The sequence below is a fragment of the Lissotriton helveticus genome, chromosome 6 (assembly GCF_964261635.1).
Source record: "Lissotriton helveticus chromosome 6, aLisHel1.1, whole genome shotgun sequence".
NCBI classification, from domain to species: domain Eukaryota; kingdom Metazoa; phylum Chordata; class Amphibia; order Caudata; family Salamandridae; genus Lissotriton; species Lissotriton helveticus.
In genome coordinates this window covers 159,270,674-159,293,197 of record NC_136067.1, presented here as the reverse complement: position 1 = coordinate 159,293,197, position 22,524 = coordinate 159,270,674, and the positions used below count along the sequence as shown (strand labels likewise).

At 42.0% G+C, this 22,524-nt stretch overlaps 1 protein-coding gene across 1 annotated transcript in view; it reads left to right on the top strand.

Moving 5' to 3' along the window:
* The window catches only part of TMEM63A (transmembrane protein 63A), a 399,225-nt gene that overhangs the window by 301,603 nt on the left and 75,098 nt on the right, over positions 1–22,524 (top strand). Inside the window, exons 12-14 of the mRNA XM_078647542.1 lie at positions 12,353–12,486; positions 15,921–16,055; positions 21,104–21,257. Of these exons, the coding sequence (XP_078503668.1) occupies positions 12,353–12,486; positions 15,921–16,055; positions 21,104–21,257 (423 nt within the window). The remainder of the gene's footprint in view (positions 1–12,352; positions 12,487–15,920; positions 16,056–21,103; positions 21,258–22,524) is intronic.

The window sequence follows — 22,524 nt, the reverse complement described above, 5'->3', positions numbered from 1 at the left end:
AACAATTATGTTTCTGTTTCTTGTAGATTAGAAACTGAAATAGAATTACATATAGAACAATAGAAAAAGAACCAATTAAGCAAAACAGTATAGATCAGTCAAAGCTTTCAAGATGTCAAATGTCTGTTGTTCCAATAGTAATTGTTCACACTGTCCATTCTTGTACTTTGTTTCCCTTATCAAATGTGCAATTAAAAGTGCCAAAATGCCAATACAAAACCAAGAACTGAAATAGTCAAACTCTCTGGTCATGACCAGCTTCAAGTCTAAATTGTGTAAAGGGATGTGGGTACTGTCATGCCCAAGCAGGAAAATTGTTTGGTAGGTTGACCACTGAAAAGTGGAACCACTCCCTTTGCTAATGCTACCTACCCTTCTACTGCATATCTGTTCTCCAGAGTGACTTAAGCACCTCGGAAAGGATTGCCATTATTCAAGGTCAAAGATAGTAGCGCGTCAGACACAAGTAGGTGGGAGAGAGGAAGCATTGGAGGGGAGAACCTCTCCCCAAAAAAATTCATTCTTGCTTTTGGATTGTAATTCCAAAGTACATATCTTTTATGGGGCCACAAATAGCCTCCTAAAAGGATGCATTTTCAGGGGCTTGAGTTTGCTGCAGTCCCATAGTTTTTAGTTTTTATTGGTAATGAGAGATCACAAAGGGTTTCCATGCACTGAATGCTAGGATATTATCGCCACATCCTTACTATTACATATCTGAGTACATAACGTTCACATCGTCCTAGCTAGAGAGGTAAAAATAAATGTATACATGGATCTTGATTACGATTGTGGTTTAACACACTTTATGGGTGCACTTTCTCATTTGTGCTCAAATGGGGATTACAATTCAGGCACAAATTTTATCCAGAAAAGGAGTTTGCACCTACCATTTGGAATAGGAAAAACCGGAAGAAAACTGCATTTTGCCCACCCAGTAATGGGTACATTCATGTGCAAATATTGTGAGATCATCCCCATTCCTCGTTGTGAAAAACATACTCTGCTACAAATTACACGCCCCCTTTTTTTTGCAGCCAGCGCTTTGGAAAATTTGTGGGTGTGCAATTGGCATCTGATTTTTATGGTCCAACAAGATTTAAGCCTTTTGAAGGTGAACATGTTAACAAAATACCTGTGACGGGCACTGCTACAGTTTGTCTGCAGAAATCCATTTGGAAGGCCCAGCAGTTCTTCTGCAGCTATCTTCCATCCTGCAAGGCAGCCCCATGTCCTTGGGACACATAGAAAAAATGGTGATTGAGAGGGTCCTTGAGATGGGAGAGACTGCGGCGAGCCCCAAGTAGGAATTCATTTGGAAGCTGCACCCCTGGAAATCCTTCTATTTTCCCGGCATCTGCCGATGTCGGGAATCTGACTTCCCATACATTTAGTGAAACACTTTAAATTAGTCACTTAGACAGTCAATCACAGTGCTACTAAATCCTCCATCCAGACACTTAGACATCCACTCAGGCTTCAATGCAGATTGCTATATATATAATACTTATTTAAATATGGAAACAAACCACATTCACTGGATGATGTCATCAGTTATGTCATTTGAGATGTCATCAGTGATGTAATCAGTGATGTCACTGACCAGGTCATGAATGATGTAATATGTGACCTCATCAGCAGTGGATTGCGGGCACGCGAGTTATAGTGAATACAACTAACTATAACAGAGGAATTTCAATGGTTTTGTACGAGTGAAATGTCTAGCTAACTATAACACCCCTAAAACCTATCTTTTTTCAGTGCATTTCTAAGGTTTTAAATGCTAATTCCTAACTATAACATGTTTGAAACCTATGGTTTTTTCAGTGAATTTCAAAGGTTTTTTCAATGAAAATTTTTATATGTATGAATTGTTATATATTTTTTTATACTGATTTACTACATTTTTTTATCTATTTATTTTTAGATATTTTTTTTAAAAAAGAACTACATATTTTTGACATAAATTGAAAAAAAAGTTTTTTTAAAATATTGAAATTTTATATTTTTTTATTTTATATTTTGTAAAATATATGTATAATATTTTCTTAATTGTTGGGTTTTTTTTTTCAAATTTTTTTGGGGAGTCACGCACCCAAAGCGCACCTTCCTCGATTACTGCATGGAACATAGCCACCATTTTAGGATTACTGTGTAGGATCCGCGTAGCGGGTGCGATGGGTGCGTAGTTCCCTGCGCGATCGCTATGCGGCCCGTACGTGACTTCAAGCGCATACGCGACATGTACGCTACACGACGCTCGCGTTTTTCCACTTGACGTCATATACGTGTTCGATGCAGTGGGTGCGCGAATCCCGTTACATTTTTTAATGTCTAAAAAGATATATATATATATATATATATATATATATGTATATGTATTTAATATAAATATTAAGGCAAGACATCTGAGCTAATCATAAAAATAATATTTTTAGTTTTAATAAAGTTATATTACTTTTAAATGCAATTTCGCGAAGTCGTGCTGGGTGCGAGCTGCGTGTGTGCACCCTACGCGGATCCCATGTGACCGGAAAAAAAGAGATTTGATTGGTTCATAACACTTCCTATTCTAACTATTGAAGGACCCCACCCATTTCAATCATTCTTCTTAGACCTTCTTTGGAGCAACAACTCTACTAGGAAGAACCTCATTTTTTGCTGTTTAGAGACCTGATTTTTATTATTAACAATGGCTACTGGATAACAAGAATCATCTGATTCTGAACAATCCAACAATGAGGAATTTGTACTGGAGCCTGCACGTCCTGAGAGATACAGTTCCATCGTATGGAAATTTTTTACATTCCCTGCAGGACTAAAAAAGTGAACGCAACCAAGGTCACTTGTAAAATATGCAAAGTCGTACTCTCACGTGGAGATCCGAATAAAAAGTATTCTTGCGGGACTGCAAGCATGCTTAAACATTTAAAAAATGTACATCCCGCCAATCTATCACGTGAGGAGTGCCGAAGACTGAGAGAAAATCCACCACCACCAACAGCAGCAGCAAGCACTTCGGGGACATCTTCAACCAGTCAAAATCTGGACATACGTCCACAATTGGCCAATGCAAAAATACACTGCATTAAGTGTAATAGGCTGCTGTGTTATGGAGAACAGTCTGTGTACTTAGATTGCCGGGCTTTGGAAAATCATCGGTGCTATTTTTTTTTTGTTTTACCCCCAGAAGTTCATTGTTTTGTTGCTCCAGTTCTCTTTTTTTCTTTAAAAAAAATACAAAAAAATCAAAATATCCTTCAGAAAAACACAAAACAAATATTTAAAAAAAAAGTTATTTTCAGAACTAACTTCTCTGGTTCAAAAAAGAGCTATATTTGTATGATACTGTGTGAAAGTTTAGTTGAATGTATGCGTAGTGGATAATTGAATGAAAGAATGCATTTGTGGTGTATGGTGAATGTATAAGTGCAGAACTATAAGGAAGTGCTGCAGCATGACACTGTAAGCTCTTTAGCTGCATCGTGCTGTGGTACTTCCGAAGCACAGGCATGCAACATATGTACATAAATATGTTGCAAGTTTGTGCTTCCCTCTGCACTGCTGCTTAAACTGCAGCCATGTGGTGACACAGGTACCCTTGCACCATGTTGCAAGGATATCTATGTTGTGTGGAGTTTGTTTTTGTGCAGGAAGACACACCTTCCTGCACAAAAACATTTGATGAAGGCATTTTTCTCCTTCAATGTATGCTGTGCAATGCAGCATATATTGAAAGAGAAAAAATGAGGAGAACTGAAAACAATTCTCCTTGTTGAGCCTTGCTACACCAATTGGAGAAAGGTGCAGCATTCACACACATGTCCAGATTAATGATTTCTGATAAATCTGGAGATGTGTGTTCTATGAGTGTTCTGTGTAAACAGCAACACAAATAGAACGCCCCTTCAAGAAATTAATTTGTACTAGGGTTAATGGCTAGACCAATCCTTAAGTATATGAGTAATAAGTACAGTAATTTCAGTACTGGAAACAGAAAAGATACATTTATAAGTACTTACGTTTTGGCAAACTGATAGGACACGTTTATAGATTAGTGAAGGGAAGGGATGGGGCCTGATGTGACATGTGCAAACACACTGTGACATGTTTTAAGTTAAGGAGTTTTGTCTCTTTTAATCCTGAAAGTACCTCTGCCCTAGTAGCCCACCATGTCTCTCTATTAAATACCATATAGGTGTGTTGCAGAGAGGTGCTCTGAAGCCCTGTCCTATTTTATACCTCTCTGCAATGCAACTCTCTGGCACTTTCTACACATAACTGGTGGGTTAGTTGGCCCCAAGTGACACTCAGTATTCATGGTCACTTAAAACTCCCACAGACCATCTTTCCACACATATCTACTCGGTCCATCTCCCCTTTCTTCACCTGTGTGCAAACTCAGGCCATTGTGTATTTCAATACATACTATATGTAGCTGAAAGGGTCACTATGGGAATGCAAGAGCAGTAACAGGGTGTTTGCTGGAGTGTATGGATACCAACTGGGGAATTGTAGGCCTGAAACACAAGTGTAAAGGTGGTTAGACCACTACATGCATAGTACATAGGAGTTTAAAGCACTCCATGTCATAAGGCCAGGCTCGTGCATGAGTACATAGATACTGACTGAATGATTAGAATAGTACAAGGAGAAACACCTGGTGAATTTATAATTGATTGAGTTTTACTTTAGTGAATGGATTAGTACATGGTACTGAACGAGTCACTATGGGATTGCAAGAGCAGTCACATGGTGTTTTCTGGAGTGTATGACCACTGACTGGGGAATTGTATGCCTGAAACACAAATGTGTAGGTGGTTAGACCATTACATGCACATTGCATAGGAGTTTAAAACAGTCCATGTCCTAAGGCCTGGCTCGCTGCATGAGTACATAGATACTGACTGAATGATTAGAATAGTACAAGGAGAAACACTGGGTGAATTCACATTTGGTTGAGTTTTACTTTAGTGAATGGATTAGTACATGGTACTGAAAGGGTCACTATGGGATTGCAAGAGCAGTGACAGGGTGTTTGCTGGAGTGTATGGATACTGACTGGGGAATTGTACGCGTCAAACACAAGTGAAAAGGTGGTTAGACCACTACATGCATAGTGCATAGGAGTTTAAAGCAGTCCATGTCCCAAGGCCTGCCTCGCTGCATGAGTACATAGACACTGACTGAATGATTAGATTACTACCAGGAGATACACTGGGTGAATTTATAATTGGTTGACTTTTACTTTAGTGAATGGATTAGTACATGGTAATGAAACAGTCACAAGGGATTGCAAGAGCAGTTACATGATTTTTGCTGAACTGCATGGATACTGACTGGAGAATTGTAGGCCTGAAACACAAGTGAAAAGGTGGTTAGACCACTACATGCATAGTGCATAGAAATTTAAAGCAGTCCATATCCTAAGGACTGGCTTGCTGCATAAGTACATGGATACTGACTGAATGATTAGACTACTACAAGGAGAGACACTGGATGAACTTACGATTGTAGACATTAAATGGATTGGCCAGAGAGGGTTAAAGTGGCACCAATTGATGCCACTGGCTAAAACCTTTTTGCATCTCCAACACCCTGACCACATAACTGTGCAGGCAATGACCTAGGCACTTTGACTGGGGTAGGTCTGGAAATAATTATGAAGGACACCTTTACAGAATTTATGTCACCTTTCCCTCAAACTGCCTTTATCTATTCTAACATATGCCAAAGGCAGAAATGGAACTGGTCCAATCAATTTTGTCCTCAGATTGAGAAAGCTAGGAAACATGCCAATAAATCTGTTTCTGCTTTTCTCCGAGAGTATAAGATGGGGTCCATTTACCAATACAATCTGCGTTTCAATATGGATGGCATCTATAGGAGAGATGGTGTACATTTTACAGATAAGGGTTACAGAGTCTTCCTCATCAACTTTAGACTCTGCATAGGTACTTACTTGTAGGTACCAAAATCTCTCAATAAACACAAGAGCTCTTTTTATAGTCACCCAAGATCTAAACACATAAGCTTGATGTATATCTGAAAAAAAATATATATATATATATTTTTGCTTGTAGTCATGCACCAAACGCGCTGGAGTCACGCACCCTACACGTTAGGAGTCGTGCATCCAACGCATAAACACCAGGGGGTTGCACTGAGCGCCGCGCTGGGTGCACGACTCCTAATTTTACAGTAAAAAAAAAAATAGCCCGATCATTAATTACTATTATCCCTGGGGACTCCATCACCCGGGGCTTATATAAAACGTTGGGGACCGTGGGGGGAGCCCCAATGCCCCCATGGTCGCAGCCGGCTCCCCGCATTCTTCGGGAGCCGGCATTGCTTTTCCACACGGGGAGCTGCTAACCTGCAGCTTCCCGTGTGGAAAAGGAATCTGGTTTGGATTTTGAAAGAGAGAACAGGTTTCCCTGCTCTCTCTTTCAAAATCCAAACCAAGTTTGCTATGGGAGGGCTGCGAGACTCCCGCACTCTCATAGCAAACTGCAGTGTCCCGGGGGTGGGCACCCCGGGACACTGCAGGAGCCGGCCCTGGGGGGTGGCGGTCCCCAGGGCCACAACAAGGCTCCAGGAGGGGGGCCACGCAGCCCCCCTCCAACAATACACAAAGCCCAGGGGGGGGAGGGGGTGGTCCCTGGGGCTTGAGGGGGCCATTGTGCCCCACCCACGTATTTTGCTGTGGGGGGCCTTGGAGCCCCCCAACTATTTATTTTGTGACCCTGGGAGTGGCGGTCCCCGGGCTGGGGGGGCTAATTTGACCCCTCCCCGGGGCTAATTATTAAAGAAGCTCTGGGGTTTTTTGTTTTTTTTACGGCAGGATCCACGCACCCTGCCGTTTAAAAAAAATAAAAATAAATTCTGGGGCCCTGGGAGTCCTTGTGGGACCTCTTAAGCAGGTCTAGAGGCTCAGGGTATTTCTACCCTGCCCCTTTATACGTTTTGCACACTTCGTCAGCCTCGCATCTACCGAGGCACAAAATGGCTGCCAACACTTCCTGGTTTTGAATGTTGACAACCACTTGACAGCACGGATCCACTTCGGCCATAGATATATATGTACTTTTAAATGTAATTTTCCTAGGAACTACTGAGCGGATTTACGCCATTTAAGCAAAAAGCACGAGTCTGAACTAAGGACTGCCTCTTTGCCAAATTTGGTGTAATTACGTTCAGCAGTTTGGACTGTAGCTGCGATGAATGGTTCCTTTGGAAAATTGCATGGGGAAAACACGTATTGGGACCCCACTTTTTTCTCGGCCCCTGCTTCACGAATCACCCCGAGACTTTAGGATAGGAGCGAACCGGAACTGGCCATTAGTTTTGAACATTTCGCAGAGATTCGTCAACCGGCGCCAAAGTTATTCCAAATAGAATGTTGCGGATTTCCTATGGAAAATAGGTCCCAACTATAACTACCTACTGGCGACTGCCAGTAGGATATATATATATATATATATATATATATATATATATATATATTCCAGAAATATAACTTGTATTAACATAATTACAATGTGCAACTCTCCATGAACTGACTAGGGCTCCAGATCTTGGAATTCCCAAAATCAATAGCACTATTTTTCAGCTGGTTCACCAGTCTGTTTCAGATGTTTGGGTATGACTGCTGTTGAAATTTGATGATGGCTTGTGGATGATGCTTAAATCTCAGTTCTCACGTTTATGATCCCCAAAACTTAAAGCATTTCAGCCTAGGCCTTAGTGGGTGGCCTGCCTGCCCCCCAGGTCTCCAGAAGCCTCCTCTTCCTGGCCGAAGACCTGCCTGCCCTCTTTAGAGATACTTGCCTGGCAGGGATCTCTAAAACCATTGTTGTGTCAGTTGCAATAATGGCTGTATATAAACTGAGTAGGCACCAGACTCCCTGCAAACACTTGGCAGAGTTTTTGTTCTCCAGAAACAAACCCAGTTTTTTTGTTGTTGCTGAAAACCAAAAACTAAAGGTCTGCATGGGCAAAGCGTTCTCTATCTGTACAATGAAGCCATTAGCAATATTTTTGTTCTTTTTCAGCCCAGTAGTGGTTGGGCTTCCGTTCTTGGGGACCTCTTCCTGTTTGCAAAGGGCTTACTACTGCCTTCCAGGAGGTGGTAAAATATTAATGTTTTGCTACCGGAATTCGATTGCAAAACATTAAAACCCACAACTGCGATTCGGTATTTGGCAATCCTAAAAATCCCCTTTCCAAATGCAGAATTGGTATCGTATCGCATACCCAAATTACGATTCGATAACTTGTTAACTTGCAATTTGTGGTTTGTACATAATAAAATACATTTTAACTATTGCAAACGGCCTGATTCCATGAATCCAGCCATTTGCAACCACTTTGTACATCTGGCCCTAAAAACAATTGTCACAAAATCCTTAATTGCCATGCAAATCGACATATAAACTCTGAAAAAACAACTTTATTGGATAGACATTTGGAAAATGTTAACCTTAGATTAAAGCACCTTTCAAATATTGAACATGTTTGGGCTATGAAGTGTAGAGGTATCTGTAGAAATATATGAATAGAGCATATAAAAGCATCACTTGATAGGCTTAAAAGGATACAAAAAGTCCAAAAGAGTCAGAAATTAATATTGCATAGGACCTCAAAAAGGCATAAAATATGAAGGTGTTCAAACAGTTGTTAGTATGTTTCCTCTGGTGTGCTCCATGCCTAGTGAACTTTGAGCCTGACTGACATCTTACTTTACAGAGCACTACAAGACATATCACCTGTACTGTCTCCTGCACCCCATATTTTCTGTTCCTCGTTTCTCATGTAGCTCAGATCTCCTGTAACCCATGCCTCATATAACCCACGTAGTCCGTAATTTATCATGCTAGTACCCCATATCTTCTGTAACACACAGTCCTTTTAACCTGTATCTCCCATACCCCATATATTTTCTACCCAATATTGCCCATTTCTGCTGTACCACGTATCTCCTTGACCCCATATTGCCAGTAACTCCTATGACCTCTGTCTGTGGCCCCTATGACCCGTAACCCATATTTCCTATACCCATATCTCATTTACTTGTGTCCTTTACCCCACAACTTATGTTACCATAGTGTTTCATATCCCAAAATTCCAGAAATCTGGACAAAGTCTTGTTTCTATCCACTGGGTCTGGAGGCATCTCAGACAGAGTGCAAGGTAACTCAGGATAGGGTACTTTTTTGCACCCAAAGGCCAACTGAGCAGTATAGTGACACATATGAGACTTTGGAGTAGCAGAGAGCGGAGGTTCTGGGGACTAATGAGCTTAGACACATTGGGGGACCTGATTCGAAAGAGGAGCACCAACAGCTCTTGAATCTTTAAAGGAGGCGTTCGGGCTTTCCCCCGGGTCAGTTCTTGAAGCATAGAGCCCTGACTGTGGGTATGCATTCATTATAGGGGATTTCAGAGTCTGAATACATACAGGCCATCTTTGCGATGAGCTGTCGAAGGAGAGCATTACCGGGCTATACAGTGTGCCCTTCCTTGGGTACTGGAGGAGCTCTCCTGGGAAAGTTGAAGGACAAGTAGGATCTTGATCTTGGCAGACCGTTCCACGAAAATGAATTTGACAGTATTAGAATACCCCCAGAAGGTATCCTGAAACTCAAGACTTCAATTTATCCAATATAATCAACTGCACAGGGCCCAATTGACCCCAAAAACACTTGGTAAAGGGTACCACGCAGCACAGTCAACCAGTCATCGCCGACATGCAGAAAAAACAGACTTTATCCACACTATAGGAGATTGCCCCAAAGTAGAACTACTCTGGAGGTTTGTTAGAAAATATATTGAGGAAATAGTTGGAAGGTGTCATTACACCAGCAGGGAGAATTGTGTACCCAGCTACTTGGCCCCCCTCCTCCCCAAAAGTAGGCAAGGCTAAAACTAGTTTTTCTGATCTCCTAACATTGGCGGAACACACTATTGCGATGCATTAAAAGGCCTGCTGGGGCAATGATTGTGACTGCACACTCTAACACTTGTCATCTGAATAGGCATGATGGAAGGCATTCAGAACCAAATAGCTGATTTTTGGGCATGAGTCAAGATGCATGTGAAGTAGGGAATCTCTTGATGCATAACTAATGAGAGACGATTGATTGTGATTGCGCATTGTGAGTCTTTATCCACCACAGACGTCGGTGCATAAATGCAACACAATGAGGTGTCCACAGTACGGATCGTTCTGAGATGGTGGTTAGGTAAGTGATCACCAAGAGATAAAACATCTGGACTTGCATGACATGATTGTCACAATTATTATATTCACAAGGCTTCTTTTTGCACATGAGGTCCAACCGATAGAGGAAGTCAAGGCTGACACCACAAACATTGTATTTGAGAACTACCTGCTAGGACTGTCTATAGTGTAGATTGGCATACTATTTGAAATACCAGCTTACAGTCATTTCTGACTTTCCCACTTATTAAAGTGTGTGACTACAGAAGGCACCCTGCCCATAGGTAGGGTGAGTCGTAGGATAGATTATACCAGAGTGCAGCAATCTCCTAGTCATGTTTTCATGTTTGCAGTGTTTCGCTTTGGGATCCCTGCTACTGTATTTGTACTGATCGTTGCTGTGCAATAAAATGCACCATCTGTATAACCTGTTTCTCTTCTGGAATCCTACATTATGAGAAAAACAACCTTCGAGGTCTTATGTTTGACCTTTTAAATTTTGACTGGATGAATGTGCACAGATCAGATAGGGATAGCACTTAGCCCTCAAGAAGGCCTTCAGCCCTCAGAGGCATAATCAGTAGCAGCCAGTATGCCGGTATGGATCGGTGGGGGGTGGGGGTTGGAGAATAAGGGGATATTTAAAAAAAAGAAGTAAAAAGCGTACCTTACCGCCGCCTCTCTCCTCGTGTCGGGAATGAAACAGGAAGCAGGCAGCCAGGCTCCCTTGACAATGCAGTGTTGTGATTGGTCTGAGTGCCGTGGTTAATGCTCAGTCAGGGACTTGGGGCCTCGGCATGCTCTCCATCCAGGCTTGCATGAAGAACAGGGAAAGTGCCCCAAGAGAGCCGCCCAAACAGTCATTGCGCACTTAGGAGTGTGATGCCATACCTCGACCTGCCCTGCAGCCCTGCCCCATCACGCAAAGCAGACGCAGGCTGAGGACATAATAAAATGATAATAACATTGTTATCATTCAATTTTTTTCTTTCTTTTACTGCTTCAAGGCAGTGGGGAGACGCTCCTCTGCCTTAGCGGACGAGCCGCCACTGGGCATAGCATAGGCTGAAATATGGCACACTAGGGATGCTAGATTAATTGTGCTTACAGTGCCTCCTGATGGGTATTGTTTAACCTCATGTGGCCTACCATGAATACAATTATTTGGTATACATTTGAGGTAAATTTAGATATGTGGAACCCTATGATTATCGAGGGCTGTTTTATTAAGAGCTCCAATAGAAGGTTGAGCCCAGCCCTCCCTCCTCTTGGCAGTAGCTGCTAGCCACGATGGGATAAGGTTACCTATGATGAATCATGCCACAAAAGAGTGGGTGAGGTTTCCTTATCCAGAATCTTTGGATCCTCTGAAACCGCAAGAGTCCCTGTAGAACATGAGTCGCTGTATCTGCTGTGATACAGGCCCTCCCGTAAACCAGTTGTGCGATGCTGTTGCACAATTTATGACTAGTGAGAGGGGGGTGATACATTGAGATGAAACCATTGGTCCTAGGAAATTCCCAATAACTGGAGCCTGGGATGAGTTAACAGTTAAATTCTCCAATGTGATAAAAAATGATGATACAACTAGTATAGGAATTAATGATGGTGTGATTTGAATGTATGCTTGATTTCACTGTATTTTTGGGACTTTTTATTAGTTATGATATGTAGCTATAGTTTATTTATCTGTTCTTTGCTTTTATGGTAAATCTTTTAACCGAATAAAGCTTTTGATGATGATGATATATCTCAGAGGGGCAGCCCTGGCAGCCATAGCAGTGGTACTAGTGATCAAGTGCATCCCAACATCTTCTGGGTAGCACACGTATGACCCTAACCTCACACAGTACTAGTCAGACTTCTCCCACATGCACATAGCTTAGATCATCCTCGCCTCCCCACACAGGTGTTTACAGTGGAGGATGCTCCAAGCCGGATGGATATTATCACTGTTATGGGTAGTTACAAGAGCACATAGTTGATGCTGTGTGAAGCGTAATGACCTGTATATAGGAGGCTTGGATTGGGGGAATGGGCAATGTTTAACACTGTTCTATCTGAAATGCCAGTTGAAATTTGTTTCAAAACCTTTCAGCATTTGTTTACCATGGTATTTTGTTCCCAAAGGTGGAAGCTATTGAATACTATACTGTTAAGAAGGACGTACTGCAGCAAGAGTACCTGAAAGAGATGGAGACCGTGCACAGTAAACTCCTGGGAATGGCTTTTGTAACCTTTGCCGAGAAATCTACGTCCACCGCGTGAGTTCATAAATCTTTATTATAGTGGGTGGTGTTGTGTTGGACTCTGGTGTAGAGTTAATGAACAGAAACATTTACTATGATATCACTGACTTTGGCTTTGTAATTGTATTTATATAACACTCCCAACCCCTGACGAGGCTTTGAGGCGCTTCTCAGTGAGTAGCATACTACTTTGGAACCCAAGAGGATTAACGGTGGATTAGTATAGGGAAATATGAGTTCATTTGAGTGGTGGACATGTGAGTCTGTTAGTTGGATTGAATACTGTAATAGAGGTATAGAATAGGTAAGAGTCTAAAACATGTTATTTGGGAGATCATAGTTGCAATATGTGCTTTGAGATTAGTAAAAGGAGGGATGGAGGAGGGAAGAGTCTCTAGAAAGGGATTAGGTAGATCATAGTAAAATGGGTTTGGGATGAGTGAAAAGTAGGGATAAATGAGGGAAGAAGTTAGAAAGGTTTTTTTTTGGAGATCTTAGTAGTCAAATGAGGAATGGGGTGAGCCTGGATGGATAGAAGTGGGATGAGTCTAGAAAGGGTTATTTTGAAGATCATTGGAGAAGAACGAGGTTTGGGATGAGTCCACGAGTGGAGGTAGAGGATATATTGAAAGAAGCATAATATAAAATCCAGAAAATTGAAAGCTCATAATCACCACATGTTTGTGTTCTGAATACACTCAGCAAAGTATGTAATTGGAAGCTATGCCCATAAATTGTGAATATATCACATTGCTCCATCTCCGTTTGGGTGAAGTGGGTGAATCAAATCTAGAAAAATTTACTTAAATGTTTTAACTGCTCCATATGTGATACTTTGGTTGTAAGCTCTACGTTTCAGTCTTAATATGTGTACTAGAGAGGCAGCACTTACGTTATCAGTTCATTACTTTGCTCCTGTGAACTGCTATGTTCGAGAAATGGTCCCCATTGTGTCGAAGAGCATTGCCGACTTAATTCCCACAGATTAGTTGAAAACTGCAGTTTACATTCTAGTCATTTATGAACTACACTTTGACAGCGTGATTTTTGTTGGTGTTTCTTAGCACATTGCCCCTCAAAAGGCCCCCACTCCACTCCGCAGTCAGATTAGTGACTTCATCGAAACATATGACCACTTAGCTCCAATTTTACACAAACTGCATATGCTACCATTGAAAGGAGGTATCATTTTCAAACTTTGCTGCCTCGCCTACAATGCAATACATATTAACTGTCCGGCCTACTGGTCCACCCTACTTCCCGTATCTGGAAGCCAAAGAAAAACACAGAACAGAAGCAATCTGAAAATCAAAGTAGTGAAGTTCAAAACCTCCTCCACGCAGAAGAGAAGCTTCTCAGCTTCAGCACCCTCAGCCTGGAACTCTCTAACAACCAACATCAGAACCTCAGCCCACTCTCCCCTCACTCAGGAAACAACTTAAAACCACTTATTTTACATCTTCTGTATCTACTTAAATCAGCTTCTTACAACCTTGGATAGTTCGGCCTCATTTCCCATGCTTAACCCTTCCTCATGCCACCCTCCACCCCACTGATGAGACCGGTAATGGCCTGAACTCACAAACCAAAGTTCGGGTGCGCTAAGTACTGCACTCCTAACCTTTGACCTATAACCGCATACAAGATGGTCTACCTCCCCAAGGCAAATCACTGCTGTCGATGTACTTTACTCTGACTATACTGTGGACAACTGAAGGGTTTATTTACATTACCTAGTCCTGAGCTTTCCAGATTTATTTTTGGTCTTCCTCTTTCTGAAATTCTTCATGAGTACGGATCTGTCTAATGATCAAGGGGCAATCTCCACAAATCTGTTTCATTTCTTAATTTGAAGGCCTGGTACCTTGAAGCACTATCTTTCAGACACCTGAACAGGTCTTCGTCCCTTCTTGGTGGCCATTAAAAGCATTCCCAGATCAAAATACTGCAGTGCACTCTCTGAAAACGTTGCACCAGCCCTGGAGCTTCTGAACCATCCTTCGCCTGGGGCCTTTCGAACATAGACATTGACGCAGAAGATTGTAGCAAGCATCTTTCCTAGGGGATTGTGTTCACTTTAACATATTCCCATCCTATTGAAGGAGCTGGGCTTGCGAGATAATTTTTAAACATTTCATTATACCATCCCAGGACCTTCCCTAAGAAATCTATTTTCTGAGTTGTGCAAGGAAACATTCTGCCAGTATAAACTCCTGGCTACCACCTCTAACTCACCTGTGATCGTGATACCAACTCAAACTCTATTCCGCTGTGTGTAACTCCTTTTGCTTTAATCTTAGCGGGTGTCCAGGAGCTCAGTGAAAGCTGTGCAGATGCAGCAAATGTAAGGTTGTTGAGATCTACTACTCAATGGTGCATCAGTGTGTTCTGTCCTTACAAATTCTATTAATGACCACCAGTTGGGAATGAATAGGCCTCCGCAAAGTGACAAAAAAACTCAGTGGCATTCCGCAAGTGACAGAGTACAGTGTGAACTGCCGTTCGCGCTGATCTTCCTGCTGCTCGGGTAGAATTTCTACCTGAGCGGCGGCTTGGGATCACCAACTTACCGTTGGCGAGTGCAAGTGGGGAAAAAACTCACCTGCACTAGGAGGAGCAGAGCTTTCTGCACTCCGCGAGCTGCAGGAGTGCAGAAAACTCCGCAAATGTAGCGGAGTTCAGCACCCGGGCCTAGGAATGAAGCACACCAGCTGAGCAAATCCTCCTTTTTTGTAAACAATATTGTGAATATATGATGATTCTTCTTTTTGATATCCAAATTTTATTGAATTTTAACACAGACAAAACAAATCAGCAAAATCACGGCTAGTAGATAATCAGGTACATCATCGAACTCCATATGACCCCGACACTGCATCCCATGAAGTGTACAACCACAGATACAAAGCGAATTAAATACTTATTCTTCAACAGCGCCCAGCCATTTACCCCACACCCTCCGATATTTCTTGCGGCATCCACGTGCCGCGTATAGAGCTTTCTCTTGTGTCGCGCACCAGTCCACACCCTTGCGCCACTTTCCCAGAGCTGGTGAGTCGGGACAATTCCATGCTGCCGTTATGTCACGCTTGGCAACTACCATAGCTGTGTTAAAGAAGGTCTTATCGTTCTGCGACCCGTCTACCCCATCCGTTATCCCCAATAGCGAGTGTCGTGGGTCGTGAGGAACTGACCACCCCAGGACCATATATGATGATTCTAATGTGAAAAAATATATTTCGGTTGTACAAAGTGCTAAGGATTATTGTTTCTTTACCTAACTCACTTGGTGAGTTTTTTAATTTTCTATAAATAATTCTTAATTATCATTTTGATGCTCGGTAGAGTACATTAGTAAAGGTGCATTTAGTGCAAAAAATACTACTCGGTGCATACCAATCCATTTTCCTTCCTTCCATGAATAATGTTTGTGTTTCTCTCCTCTGCAGGATTTTGAGTGATTTCAATGCCTTGCAGTGCCAGGGATGCACGTGTAGAGCACTCAAGCAATCAACCCACAGCAAAGAGCTCTGCCCTTCCCGCTGGTCTGTGGCCTACGCGACCTATCCAGAAAATATATACTGGTGAGTAGTGCAGCCCTCCCCTCCTTTCAGCAGAGGGAAATAAACATTCCTGGTCCTTGATCTTGGTAACTTAAGACCCGCGTGTCAGCTGAAAGAAGACATTACCCTACTACTCCATTACTGTAATGGAATCCCTTCTTCTGTCATTCTCACCTCGCCAACCCTACTCCAAACAGCAGTGGCAGCTGGTGTACCTCGAAACAACTTGGGCATCAAAGCCCTGTCCAGCTCGCAAAGAGCAATCAAGCTTGACCTGCCTGTCTCCCACCTCCATCTAAAGGCATGCCTTGTGCAGTCCACATTACCTTCTAAAAATCATCTAAAAAGGTGGAGCCATCTGGCATGTTACAGCACATTTTGCAAAGCTTTTTTAATATTTGTTTTGTAAATGGGCAGTACAATTAATACTGGGGAGCAATTTGATAGAGCATCTTATCACTTGTCAAAAAATATAATGATCTCCCTTCACTTATGTTTTCACTTCTTCTGTGTTCCCCTTTCTACTCTTTCCCAGTAAATGCACAGTGCTGCTTGGTAATACAGATATTGGTAAACTAAAAATTGCAGAGATCTTGCAACCTGAGGCCTTATACAACAGGTCGGGTTAGATTAATCTTATGCTTTCAAGCAGTGGTTTTAGGTCAGTGTGATTGCCACAGACACAGGGCTGAGGAAGCAGGTGCTTTTAGTAACATGGATGCAAAAAGAACAGATGATGGATGGAATGTTGAACACATCAAACATTCACTCCAAGTCACAGATCTGGGTTAAATCCATCATTTGTTTGCCACCAGGCTATACCAGTTTAGACCCGGCTATATGCAAATCAGTCTTGACCCTGCTCCCCATGGGAACAGTCCAGACCAAACTGCCAGACCAGGTCCTTACTGGACCAAAAACACACATTCTGGGACCTGTTTTGGGGTATTACCCCTCTTCAGCCTGGCTAACTTGAATCCAATGGCATAGTGACCAAGGGACCAACATCTGGGCATACCTTTCCCACTTAGGGTGACGAATGCAAAAAGATGATGGACGGAATGCTGAACAAATCTAATATTGATTGGAGGTGAATGCTTGGTTGTTCTGTATTCTGTCCATCATTTGTGTGTCTTTTACCTTCTTGCTATAAGTGCATCGGGTATGCCCAGACGTGGGTCCTGGGATCACTGTGCCACTGGATTCAACTCGCCTGGCGGATGAGGGATGATATCCCAAAACCCGTCCCAGGATGCTTGTTTGTGGTCCATGGAGGACCTGGCTTGCCAGTTCGGGCTGGACTGTTCCCATGGGGCACAGGGTCAAGACTGATTTGCATATGGCTGGGTCTAAACTGGGGTGGCATGATGAGCAAAAGAACAATGGATGCAATCCAGATCTCTTGACAGGGGGTGAATGGTTGATTTGTTCCACATTCTCTCCATCATTTGTGTGTCTTTTACTTTAGTAACATGTAATCAGTAACAAGATATTGATCATCCATTCCATGAATCATGACATAACCACCTCGGCAGCAACAAAGTACCCTTGTACCCAAACATCAGTGTGAGAGCTTTTAGAATGCCACTACTCTTGTCCCCAACAATATTGCCATCTTTGTAAGGCAACACCAAATGCCTGACTGCAATTCTTTTACTAAAGAAATACATGTGCTCAAACTTCAGATTGTAAGACACACACACACTCCCTATCTTTCTCTCTCTTACCCTCCCAACCCAAGGTGTCACCCATTATAAGTTAGCCAGTGTTACCAAGTGCCCCTGTGTGTCCCAACATAAGCTACTGAGTGCCATGATGGATCCAGGTTGATCCTGTTTCCAGAAACTCTCAATATGCCAGCTAGTGGCCCAGATTCTCCTCTATCTAACATCGCAGTCAGTTGATAGTATGCTGCGCTGTTCCCCTGCTATCTAGTGCCACTATGTACTCATTTACCTATCAATGTCAATTAATGTCATGTTTATTGCACATGCTAGTCAGTGCCACTAGGTGCCAGGGAACCTCTTCGATGAAGCAAGCCAGTGACTCGTACCCCCAGATGGCAAAGTTACCAATGCTCAGGTGACCTATGCAATGTCAGTTTAGTCTAAGAGTTAGTTTATTTAATTTACAAAACCATAAAATATAATGCAATATTAATATTTGCATCACATTTTACACATGCTACTAAACTGTACAATCTTTCATTCATAGGCGTACTCACATCTGAGGTGTATTATAAACGTATTTCCATGCATGCTCGTTAGTATCTTGTTTTAACCCCCATTTCAAACTGGTCAGTACCTTTCTTTACCCCACGTATCCCTCTCAAGCTATTGTAGGCATGGTGCGGCCCAACTACCACTTCACTTAATGCTGTGATGTTCCCGAGATATTCCCCAGATGCCAGTGAATCCTGAGATAAGCCACAGTTATCCCCATTTGCCAATCCATGCCATGGTCTGTTCCAGGTATCTTTCATATGCCAGTTAATGCCCTGTTGTGGCCCAAGTGACCTTGATGAGCCATTCAATACCCCCCCCCCCGCACAAGTTCATGTATTGATGTTCCATGTAGTATATCCTATGCCAGTCAATGCCATGTTGTGCCACAGGTGTCCACCATCTGTAAGTAAACACCATCATGTGCTAGCGAAGTCTGTCACATGTCATGTTTATATATACACATACATGTGCATATATAACCTCACGGACACTATACATGCTCCTCAACACACACGTACGCTTAGGCACGTATATACTCCTTAGTGCAAACATAGGAACTTTCCTGCCCATTTCCCTTTTGAATGGTCCCTCGAGCAACTTCCGCCCGGTTTTGGTCTTGTTGGGTCTCCTCAGTGACTGCATTCCGAGTCCCTATGGCACAGCAAACTATGCTGCTATTCCCACACCACTGTGGGTGAATTACGTAGACCACAAAAAAGTTATGAAAGAAAGTGCTTTAATTAGTCTTAACCAAAGGTCGGGCAACCACTAAGATGTTACTCTAATCTAACCCTGAGATATGCAAGTCACTGTCTCTCTTAGCTGGGATGAGCCTGGTGTTTATGGAAGGTCTTGGTATGGAGGGCTGGCATCCCCTCATGAAAAGCTTGTGCTCATTGGACTGGGTTCACTGGTTTTTTATGACTATTGAAGGGCATAAAGCTCCGCTGTGATTGGTCTTATAAGTGCCGTAAAAGCAACAATAGCTTGCATCAGATGCGGTGATGATAGGAGGGTTTTGTATGGGGCCAAACTCGCCCACAAGAAGGTGTCTAGGCTCACGGATGGGTCTCCCTCAGAAATTGAATCATTATTATGTATTTCACATTTTGAGCCTAAACCATCCATGGTTCTGCTTTCTCTTTTAAATCACACAGTGATGTGTTTGTTTGAAGCCATGTAGGCAGCTGGGAGCCACCACTAAGCTAAAAGAAGATACAGTTGTTGTAGGAGAAAGCCTTGAGAAAAGAAATTGCAGCTCTGTTACTCTTAGAGGGTGTTGGTTTTCAAGTGACCATGATGGATGTAATCTGAGCATTAGCATGGATCAGGGTGGTCCAGATAGGATGGCTGAATGGAGGAATGACTAGTAGGCCTCTGATCATTCCATGATGAATGAATGAATGCTCTCAAAACAGGTGCTAACGACTGTTCATTAGACATGCTGAACCATAGAGGTGTATTCTTCAGTAAGGCCTTCACTAACCTTAAATCATGTGTACGCCGTTCTCTGACACAATTCAGGTGGAAGAAAGACATGTGTTGATGTGGCCTCGCAGCTACAGCTTCTGACTGTGGGGCCTGGTGATTCGGGTTTAAATTTGGGCCTCGGTACTTGACTCCACATCATGTGATTCTTGGCAGGTCACTTAATCTCTTTCTGCCTACATGTGTAATGTCTGAATTGTATTTGTGTAACCCCCACCTGATTAACATGATGGAATCATCAACCATTCCTGCAAGCAACGTACAGTGCTATGTAAATACCAATACATACATGTTACTGGATGTGGAGAATTCACCCCATAGTATGTCCCTATTTTCCACTTGGAATGTGTTGGAGAATAGGAAGATGCTGCCTGTCAATAGTTAAAATTGCTGGATGATTCTGAGATTTTACACTGGGGGACTTTCAGTGCCAAAAAAACCTCCTGGTGGAACTTTACCTTTAAAGAAAGATGATTTGTTTGCATTTTTAATAAAAAAATATATATATATTGAGTTTTCCAACAATAACAGTCATATTGATAAACATATCTCACAATCCCTCCAATAACATCTGTATCCGTTATAGAGCAAGATAGTAAGTGATTCCTACAAGCACCTTGGAAACCGGTGGAGTAGTTTGTGTGAGGTATTGAGGCAGCTGTATGTAAAGTCCATGACTGATGCCATATCCTATATGTTAGGTATTTCATGTCAATTCCTTGGTTTAGAGTGAGTTCCTAGGATTGAATGCATTTGAGGTGAATAAACGTATAAGTAGTAAAGTGGTAAAGAAATCACAAGCTAAGTTGAAGTTAGTTATCTACTCCTCGTTGAATTGGGTGCCATAGGTACAGGTGGTGGGAGCTGAAACTGGAGATGATGGTCAATTTAGGGAAACATTGGCATTGTAGAATTTTCTGTATGGAGTTGAGTAACTTACTTAGCTCAGATCAGGAGGCACAAGTAATATTTCCACCCACTCTTAAGATGCTTGACTGTCCTGATCCTGAGAAAGTATTCTCGGCCAGGGATCTGTATTCTATGAGAACAGTGTTTGTGGGAATATTGTAAGTCGGGCTGTTTTGATTGAGCATTTTGCTTCCTAAAGGGAGCAAATTTAGGAAGTTAAGAACTGGCATGACACAACCGTTTTGAGGAATAAGTGATATATTAAAAGCTCACCATTCTTTGGCTGATGCCTATCACGATTGATACATTTAAGTACTGTTATTCTTTCATTATAATTTGTTTGTTCAGAATCCTTGAGACCTCAAACATGTAATCTCATTTTTAAAGACCTGTCGTCTTGAAAGATTGTAGTAATAATGTGTTATATGGTTTCTTCATTTTTATCAGGGGCAACCTCTCAGTACAAGGACCCATCTGGTGGCTTCGGTGGTTCGCCATTAATCTTGTTATTTCTTTTGTGCTGTTTTTCTTGACCACTCCTTCCATCGTCATCAGCACCGTGGACAAGTTCAATGTCACCAAACCCATCCAGTACCTTAATGTAAGTGCCACTGGGCTCTCCTTTTCCTTCTGTGCATTTGACAATTTTAAGACCGATTCGGTTGGTGTAAAAGGATTTGCTTGATTATTTAATCATTTTGCCACACATGTATATTACTGTACAAGTACAGCACTGAAACCTTGATTTTTATTAACCTTCACTGAAATTAGCTTTGGTTTAGGGTCTGATGAATGCAATGTGCAAGAATAACAGTGTAGGTCTATGGCACATTCTGCCACATAGGTGTCTTTGTGGCACTGCAGAAAATTAGCTAATGCCATTAGCCAAATTTTAATCACAATACCAATCTTGAAGACTAGTAGCCTAATCTAATGGCACCGCCGAGCTTCAAACTTATGATGGGTAAGTGGCACTCAGATCTCTGCTGCATGCACTTAGAGGCTCATTGCGGTTACAGTAGCTCATTAAAAATGAGTAGTAACGTAATGCTATTTGTTTTCCTTTTATTACATATTTAAATTAAAGTCGGCATTTCGTGCAAATCATTAAAACTGTGTGATGCAAGTACAATGTTTTATCAGCAAAAAGCTGGTGGTGCTAGCACTGATTAAAAAACTTTAAGCCGGGGTAATACCGTTACCGCCTGCTGCTATTAAATACCATGTATTTCGCATGTAGATCTAAATAAGGCATGTTGAGCCATTTCTGGCACATAATAAAAAGGTAAGTCTACAATAGCGCTCAGGGTGTGGCGAGAAAGTCTACTCTGTGGAAGAGTTTGGCCATGTATGGACAAGAGATTGAACTGATTGTTGTCATCAATGTATGAACAGGATCAGAGTCTGTTGTTGAGACTTTCAGCTTGAGGTATATAAATATTACCTGGGCTGTCCCCCAAGATGTATCATGCTTTTCTGATGACAAAGTAATCAACACTAGCTCTTGCAGATGTGTAATCATATGTGTTGTAAGTTGAGAAAACCAGTGTTGGGTAATTATACAAAATAGTAAGAATAACGTCCATTTTGATTATTATTTTGTATGATTTAGGTTTTATTTGAATTCTTTAGTACAACCTACACGTGTTTCGTCTGCTTTGACTTTTTCAAGGTTTCAAAAGCTGTCTACACTATATGCTCTTTGTAGAAGGATCCCAGATAAGATAGAAATAAGGCACATTTCACACAAGGTGAACTGTACATTATTTATTTCCCATCTGGGATTCCTGAACACAGAGCGCCCCTTAATATTGACAGGAGCCACTACTCCATGCATTAATATTGTTGGACAAGTTCTGCCGCAGATG